Source organism: Diaphorina citri, unplaced genomic scaffold (genome assembly GCF_000475195.1).
Source record: "Diaphorina citri unplaced genomic scaffold, Diaci psyllid genome assembly version 1.1 scaffold2290, whole genome shotgun sequence".
In the NCBI taxonomy this organism is placed as follows: Eukaryota; Metazoa; Arthropoda; class Insecta; order Hemiptera; family Psyllidae; genus Diaphorina; species Diaphorina citri.
The window spans coordinates 33,363-42,502 of record NW_007379714.1 but is presented as its reverse complement, the minus strand read 5'-3'; the positions used below and the strand labels follow the sequence as shown (position 1 = coordinate 42,502).

Sequence of the window (9,140 nt, the reverse complement as noted above, 5' to 3'; positions counted from 1 at the left end):
GTTTTTTTTTTTTTTTTTTTTTTTTTTTTTTTCACCCTTGAATTGAAAGTTTATTGTAAGTACCTCAGTTCTCAAATCTCAATATCCCTGCTTTGTCTTCACATTCAACACCTCCAACACCTCGGGCAGGATAAACAAGGTATATTCTATTCTCTTGTCCTCTTTCTTGTTCCTCTCAAATGAAATGTTTTTCCTTTCAGGAGTTGACAGATGTTGATGTGTTAAATGAAAGCGAGGAGGGTACGGAGAGTTTACTGACGGCACTGTTAGATCAACAAGTGTGTGCTCTGCTCGTACAAAATCTGGAACGTCTGGATGAAACTGTCAAGGAGGAATCGGATGGAGTGCATAATACTTTGGGTAAGCTGGTCACTCCTTTGGGAAAATAGAGTTAACACATGGTTGACAGATTGACCAAAGTAGAAAAGAAAATAGTCCACGGAGATGGACGAAACTCGAGTTGCTTTGACACTTGACTCTGCAAATCAATCCCAGGACCTTTTGCATAGCAAGGCAGTAGGTATACTGAACCAACCATATCTCTTCAAAAATACTGAAATTAAATAGGTACCTATTTAAGTACCTAAGTCCTAACAAGAGTACTTAGCTACCTTTTCCGTTTTAAAAGAATCTAGCTTACATAATATCTTACCTGAAGAATGATAGTTCCCAGAGTAACAAGAGGTACCCAATCATTGTTATTAATAAGATAGGATATTAGAAGTAAAACTCCCAATTCTGTTCCCCTCCTCTCTCTGCGATTACTCCTCATTTTCTTCACATGGAAAACACAAGAACCTACTGGAAAAGAGGTAGGAAGTTTGTATTTTTGTAGAAACTTTTTTAAAAAGATATAAGTGATTATTTCTCTTTGAATGGCACTTTCAAATGAAAAATGAAGGTCTGACTGTTAAAAAGAACTTAAGAAAAGATACTTTGCATAAAACGAATGCACTGGAACCTTGGATATTTCGTTTCCTTTTATGGTAAGTTTGGACTGACAGTACTGAGGTAAGAGGTTTGACAGAGGGAACTGTAACTTCTATGGTCTTATCGTCCCGAAATCGAAGAGAGAAGGAAGACAGGATAGGAGAAAGCCAGCCGTTCCGTAACTGTACTTTTTTAAGCGAATGCAAATATCAAGTTTTTTTTTAAAGAGGTTTGACAGAGGGAACTGTGACTGCTAGAGAAATCGAAGAGAGAAGGAAGACAGGATAGGAGAAAGCCAGCCGTTCCGAGAACGAACATTATCCCATCAGGATAAAACCCGCCCCGGGCGGGAATCGAACCCGCGGCCTAGCGCTTACAAGGCAGACGCACTACCAACTAAGCTAACTAGGCTGGCTGGCAGTACTGACACAGGCAGATTCTGGTAAGTAGCAAAATATGAAATTTCAAAATTTCGCGCTTCGATGGTTTTCTTATCAAAAGCCTGTGGTGCTTTCTGATTGGTGGATTGCCTGGCATTTCATCATGGCAGCCTAGCGCGAGATTTTAAATTTTTGAAGAAAAAAAAAGAAAAATTTGCTGTTTGGTTTTGGTGACTTTGGTGGTTTTCTTAGAATTTTTTGACTTTCCGGAGGTTTTTTATTACTTTTTTAAGCTTTGTATTTTGCAAAATAATAGACTATTCTTCTTTCCAGATTATTCTTGACAGGTAGTTCAACGTCCTTAGAATCATGGACATAGGAGAACTGCTTTCATATAAAGTAAGTACTTACCTAACATCCACTAAAGATGCACATCTTTGATCAAGTTTAGTATTTCCAGTAAGTTTTGAATACAACTCAAACTATAAAATCACAAGTGGGCCTGTTCTAAAAACATCTTTGCACTCCCCATCCCTTTACTTGATTCATAGAAATCAAAATGAAACAGTTTTTATTTTTTTTTTATTTTTTAATAAAATGTATGTTAGGTATAAGGACTTGAATAAATTCACAACTTTATACTTTCAGCCCAAATCACCCAAAAGAAAAGCCCTTGATGATACTGTGGAAGAAGAGGAAACATCTGCTGAAGATGCAAGAAAAAAACGCAAGTATTCTTCCTCCTCCTCTTCGTCCAAAATGAAATATCAAGAAATGGAAAGATTGGAACAGGAAAAGATCCGACAAGAAGAGCTCGAAAGAGAAAAGCAGGAAGAAGAGAAGATAAAGACCCTCATTGAAGAGACAGAGGAGAAGGAGGTGTTGAATGAGTTGATGCTCAAGAAGATGATCCTTCTGTTCGAAAAGAGAACTTTGAAAAATCGGGAAATGAGAATTAAATTCCCTGACAATGCAGAGAAGTAAGTCAAAGAACCTAGATTTGTTTACGGTCCATTCCACTGACAATAATTGACTGTGGCTCCCTAAAGAACTTCTTAAACTAATTTTTAGAGCCATCATAGCTTTTTTTTTTAGGAAATTGTCTTTTTATTAATATTAAAATAATACCTCTGACTTATCTAAACTCTTTAGCAAATATTTGCAAATTAATCTTTGTATTTTTAGGGTTTAACACCTATTGTTAACTAATTCACTCCTACAATTATAATTTGCCAGGTTTATGGAATCAGAAATCGAGCTGCACACGACAATACAAGAGCTTCATGCCATTGCCACAGTCCCGGATTTGTACCCGTTACTCGTACAGTTGAAAGCGGTATCCAGCATGTTGGAGTTAGTTTTGCACGAGAATACAGACATTGCTGTGGCTGTCGTAGATCTCTTACAGGTAAGAGGTGCATTTTTTTTCCAAGAGGTTTGATAGAGGAAACTGTAACTGCTAAGGTCTTTTTTAAGGAAGAGAGAGAGAGAGAGCTGCTTAGGTTTCTACTTTTTTTCCACTACTTTCTACTTTTTTAAGGAAGAGAGAGCTCACACTACACTCATATCAGGCCTCTCTGTCTCACCATTTTGCTGGGATTTCAACCTGTTACTCACATCACCCCCACCCCTGGTTGCTACTCAATCAAAGAAGCTACTCAATTGTCCTCACAAAGACAATTGAGTAGCTTTAGTACAAACCGACCCATGTAAACTTTGATGCTGCTGGGAGTCAGACCTGACATCCAGTGTGCAGGCTTAATCTGATAACCACTCAGCTATTGAGCTGATGGAGGTTGATTTAAAAAATAATGGTATGAAATAATAATGATAAAAAAATACCTAGATAATGTTTTTTATTATTTTTTTTTTTTTTTTTTTTTTCACCCCTGAATAGAAAGTTTATTGTACCTCAGTTCTCAAATCTCAATATCCCTGCTTTATCTTCACATTCAACACCTCCAACACCTTGGGCAGGATAAACAAGGTATATTCTATTCTCTTGTCCTCTTTCTTGTTCCTCTCAAATGAAATCTTTTTCCTTTCAGGAGTTGACAGATGTTGACGTGTTAAATGAAAGTGAGGAGGGTACGGAGAGTTTACTGACGGCACTGTTAGATCAACAAGTGTGTGCTCTGCTTGTACAAAATCTGGAACGTCTGGATGAAACTGTCAAGGAGGAATCGGATGGAGTTCATAATACTTTGGGTAAGCTGGTCACTCCTTTGGGAAAATAGAGTTAACACATGGTTGACAGATTGACCAAAGTAGAAAAGAAAATAGTCCACGGAGTGGACGAAACTCGAGTCGGATAAGATCAAAACCGGAACGTGTATCCATTGTATCATATAAAGGTAATAAGTTTTGTAGTTCCCTATTTCATAACTTTTTTTTATTTTTTTTTTTTTTTTTGTCAACACAAGAACACCAGAAAGTAAAGCCTTGATTTTTTTTCCAAGTCCTTTATTTTTAACAATATTGAACACGAATATAAACAATAATACAAAGGAAAAAGCTAATATTTAAAATATTCATTAATATTAAGAATATTAAAAAAAAAGTCTTTTAAAGTATAGATTGATTCCATAAGCATTGAAAGCTTGTGCTGGAAATTCGCAATCGAAATTCGAAATACTAGTGCAAAATTTTTGTAGACGGATGGCATCAAACCCGGGACCTTCTGTATGACAAGCTAACGCTTTACCAATGGACAAATTCTACAGTACCCTACAGAATTTGTTATTGTTTTTGGCAAAATTGTGCCTTCATTAATTTGTTTTGTTTTATGTTTTATTTATTTGTAACAATAATTGATATAGGTATATATGACAAGATTTAAGAATCATACACAGCAAAGAGTACAACAATTGACTGTATTTGCCCGGTTTCCGCTTACCTGGAACACTAGTTCCCCTCCACCAATAGAGAACGTGGAAGAGAAATACAGGGAGAACTTTTCATCCATCACAGACTCAGTACCTCGCTTCTCTGGTCGCCGCTTGATCTTCTTTAGTTGCATGTTACGCAACGAAATACTCAGCACCTGTGAATATTATACATATTTTGGATTTAATCGGTTTACTGTAAGAAGACAAATGTTCTCTCTTTAGGGGACTTTAAACAGGGAGGATGGATACCAGCCTCAAATTTCCCTTGCTAAAAAAATAGCAAAGGTTGAGTGCGAAGGGCATCCACTCGTAAAATTTTTGTAGCCAAAACCAAAAGTCAGCCCAAATGTGATCACCCTAGAGCTGATTGAGAGGCTGACGAAAAGCAACGACCCCGTCTGTACATGGGAAAAGGCCAAGAAAAAGAAGATTGTGTTTGATACACTGATTAGGTTGATTTGTCTACGAGTATTTCAGGTTTCAGCAACCCCGCGTGCGCAGGTGCGGCCGCGAAGGTTCTCAGTTTTAAATGCATGTCTACTTTTTTTTTCTCTTTCAGTACGTGGGATTCGAACCCGGGACCTTCTGCATGGCAAGCAAGCGCGTTACCACTGGACCAACCGTGCCCCTACTGGACCAACCGTGCCCCTACTGGACCAACCGTGCCCCCTATATTTCCCCATTTAGCCCAGGAAAAGTAAGAAAAATCTTGGAACTTTTTAGGGGAAAACCTGAATTTTCCCAGGTGTTAGAACACATGTTTTCTCCTAAAAGTTGTGAATTTATTCTGTACCAAATACATAAGACCTTGTTCAGACTTCGGGAGTAAAGGGACTTTTCAGTCTCATTTCGGCAGTTTTCTATTCTAAAAGTCCCTGGGGATCATCTTTGTGCTTCCTCAGCTACTTGAAGGTAGTAGCTCTGCAAGCCTTTGGGAAAATGCCGATATCTCCGAAAATACTTACCTAAGGTCTTTTGTTGTAAATATTATGTATTTTATCATGTTGTTAAACTCATAAAATACACAAAACCCTGTTTAGACTGCTGGAGTTAAGGGACTTTTCAGTCTCTTACAAGATACCTATATAAGTATTTTTTTTCTACTCTACTTATTTTTCCAGGGAGCGGAAAGTGAGCAGGAATGGCTCGCTCAAGGTTCTGGACCACGCTATTTGTGGCCCCAGTGGCAAGGATAACGCCAACAAATTTGTGGACATCCTCGGCCTGAGAACCATCTTCCCTCTGTTTATGAAGACACCGAAGAAAAACCGGCGGAAAATCATCACCGTCGAAGAGCACGAAGGTGAGTCACCCATCCGGAGACTAACCACTCGAAACATTGCTTAACTTCACTAAACGTTGCTAAATTTCAATATTTCATTACAAATTTTCATCAATAAATGGTTTCTTCAAATTAAATTGATCCCAAAGGCAAGGTAAACCTATACCTCTGACAAATTGAGGGTGTCTGAAGGCAAGTTCAGTATCTTTTTTTTTTTTTTTTTTTTTTTTTTTTACGGCTTACAACAACCATTATACATATTACATACAACAACCATTATACATAGAACATGAAAAAAAAATACAAAAAATATTACAAATTATGAGAGGGAAAAATAAGAGTAAAAAGTACCTACCTAATAAAAATTGATCTAATAAAGTCATTCTAACGTAAAAGGAAAAAAAGGGTTAAAATTTTATGCCATCAGAGAACACATTTATACCGACATCACCTGCCAGGCTCCAAAGATTTTGGCATCTAGGTAATGCAATATCAATCAATCAATCGTGAATTTATTTGTGTTAAAGTTAAAGCAGAGCTTATTCACAACTTCTGTGGATATCACAGCATTTCTAAGTGCCCCCTTTTGCAATTATCTTTTTACACTGATAATGCTGCCACCGGTCGCTATTCGATTAAAGCAGCTACTCAATTGTCCTCACGAGGCTCAGCGCACCCCGAACTCCAAGCACAGAGCCGAAAAAACTTCGAACCCGGGACCTCCGGCGTGCAAGCCGGGACTAGATCACGCAAATTTACTCTAATCCTAATGGTTTACTTACCGGAATCAAATTCATCTCTTGCGTCAGGGAAAACTTGGGTATAGCGATCTCAACAGGTTTCAGATTCTGGGAGTCTTCAGTAAACCGCTTGAAGCTGTCCCAATACTCGAACCAACGTACCTCCTATACAGTTGTATTGTATAGTCAGATTAGTCAGTCGCGAAGCCAAGGTGCTCACAAGCCAGCGCCAATAGCACGTTGAATACAACCTGATGCCACACACACTCAGACAGTCTGACAGACCGCCACACCTAGGTTTGTCAGATTGTCGAAACGTAAACGAAAAAGCTACCGACTTCTAGGTCTCGAAGACGGTCTGAAGACTGAAGTTGGAAGATTTTCACGCCACACTCGTTCCACCGATCTGTCGTGCCCGCCAAAATGTCGCCTACGCCGTCTTGACTAGCGAATGGCGGCAAGAGGAAGAACATAGACATGTTACCGCCCTTGTACGGGACCTCGAGGATGTGGGCGTTCAACTCGCTGGAGAGGACTGTAATAATAATAATAATAGACTCTTGAGTGGAAGGTAACCGCTAGGCGAGGTTAATGTGGTGAAATTCTCAAATGAGGATGAAATTCTATGCCTCGGCTGGGATCAAACCCACGCCCTCCTGTTTACCAGGCGAGCGTCTTGACCACTACGCCACCGAGGCAGGTGGCGTAGTTCGTAGACTGTACCGGGGGACAGACGAAAAACACGCGGTGGATTATTAAGTAGACTTTTTGGGAATTTTACCCTCCTCAGACCCGAGCACTTTTATGGTCGAATTTTTTCTTTCCACGTCAATTGTGACTTTCATTAGACTAAAGCAGTTGGAGGCGAGCGTCTTGACCACTACGCCACCGAGGCAGGTGGCGTAGTGGTCGTAGACTGTACCGGGGGACAGACGAAAAACACGCGGTGGGATTATTAAGTAGACTTTTTGGGAATTTTACCCTCCTCAGTCCCGAGCACTTTTATGGTCGAATTTTTTGTTTCCACGTCAATTGTGACTTTCATTAGGCTAAAGCAGTTGGAAAAAAAAAATGGTCGTTTGTGTGACTATTTTGGAATTTTAATTGTGTGAAGCATAAATGCTTGTCACAAATCTCGTTCCCCGCTCAATACACTCAATCAATAGCTCAATCCTACCCCGCTCAATGGAACCACTAATCTCGCACAGACGCACACTCATAAAGGTGTGTCCACACATAGCCGACCGGCCGTCGATCGACGAGATGAATCTATGTTGTCGAAGCAGTGTGGACGGTTCAGTCGACGTCGATCGATGGCCGGTCGACTATGTGTGGACAGAGGATACACCTTTACTTATCACTTTAGCAGTCCTGAGGAAGTACTTTGCTTACTAGGGAAATTTTTTTAAAAAAAAGTCCTTGAAACTTACTGTGTCTGAAGTCTCCCTTTTGTCTCATCATTTTCACCTTGTTCTTCTTGGTCGGACTTGAATAGAAGATGGCGGGTTTGGTCATTGTGGGCTTAAATGGGGACCCCCAGAGGCCCTTGAAATATGCAGCATTGGCCTATGAAAATGAAGCAAAGAAGAATCAGCATAATTTCAACGGGTTACTTTCTGGTGTTCTCTTGTTGATCCAGCACCTAAATGGGATGTATTGTCATTTCTCGTCCATCTATTGAGAGGTATACCTGTTACGGGATGGGCATTCTACGACACAGACAACACGAGTCTAATGTAGCAGTTGTTTCAGTGGTAAGAAATAAAAATGGCGGTGAACACCCTCTCTTGCTAAAGGAATAGCAATAGCGAAGGATGAGTGCGAAGGGCATCCACTCGTAAAATTTGTAGCCAAAACCAAATGTCAGTTCAAAACAATCATTGTTAACTAATTCACTCCTACAATTATAATTTGCCAGGTTTATGGAATCAGAAATCGAGCTGCACACGACAATACAAGAGCTTCATGCTATTGCCACAGTCCCGGATTTGTACCCATTACTCGTACAGTTGAAAGCAGTATCCAGCATGTTGGAGTTAGTTTTGCACGAGAATACAGACATTGCTGTGGCTGTCGTAGATCTCTTACAGGTAAGAGGTGCATTTTTTTTCCAAGAGGTTTGATAGAGGAAACTGTAACTGCTAAGGTCTTTTTTAAGGAAGAGAGAGAGAGCTACTTAGGTTTCTACTTTTTTTTCTACTACTTTCTACTTTTTTAAGGAAGAGAGAGCTCATACTATTGTTAACTAATTCACTCCTACAATTATAATTTGCTAGGTTTATGGAATCAGAAATCGAGCTGCACACGACAATACAAGAGCTTCATGCCATTGCCACAGTCCCGGATTTGTACCCGTTACTCGTACAGTTGAAAGCGGTATCCAGCATGTTGGAGTTAGTTTTGCACGAGAATACAGACATTGCTGTGGCTGTCGTAGATCTCTTACAGGTAAAAGGTGCAGTTTTTTTCCAAGAGGTTTAATAGAGGAAACTGTAACTGCTAAGGTCTTTTTTAAGGAAGAGAGAGAGAGAGAGCTGCTTAGGTTTCTACTTTTTTTCCACTACTTTCTACTTTTTTAAGGAAGAGAGAGCTCACACTACACTCATATCAGGCCTCTCTGTCTCACCATTTTGCTGGGATTTCAACCTGTTACTCACATCACCCCCACCCCTGGTTGCTACTCAATCAAAGAAGCTACTCAATTGTCCTCACAAAGACAATTGAGTAGCTTTAGTACAAACCGACCCATGTAAACTTTGATGCTGCTGGGAGTCAGACCTGACATCCAGTGTGCAGGCTTAATCTGATAACCACTCAGCTATTGAGCTGATGGAGGTTGATTTAAAAAATAATGGTATGAAATAATAATGATAAAAAAATACCTAGATAATGTTTTTTATTATTATTAATATTATTATTA

The 9,140-nt window shown here is 39.5% G+C and overlaps 1 protein-coding gene across 3 annotated transcripts in view; it reads left to right on the top strand.

Annotated features, from left to right (window-relative positions):
- Nucleotides 1–1,506: 1,506 nt before the first annotated feature.
- LOC103518653 (beta-catenin-like protein 1) overlaps nt 1,507–9,140 on the top strand; it is a 15,602-nt gene continuing 7,968 nt past the window's right edge. For 2 of the 3 annotated variants that reach the window (XM_026830392.1, XM_026830393.1), the window contains exons 1-4: nt 1,507–1,709; nt 1,959–2,290; nt 2,547–2,718; nt 3,359–3,518. In XM_026830392.1, coding sequence (XP_026686193.1) covers nt 1,680–1,709; nt 1,959–2,290; nt 2,547–2,718; nt 3,359–3,518 — 694 coding nt within the window. In that variant the 5' untranslated portion in view covers nt 1,507–1,679. The remainder of the gene's footprint in view (nt 1,710–1,958; nt 2,291–2,546; nt 2,719–3,358; nt 3,519–9,140) is intronic. The other variant, XM_017447891.2, reaches the window with a different exon arrangement.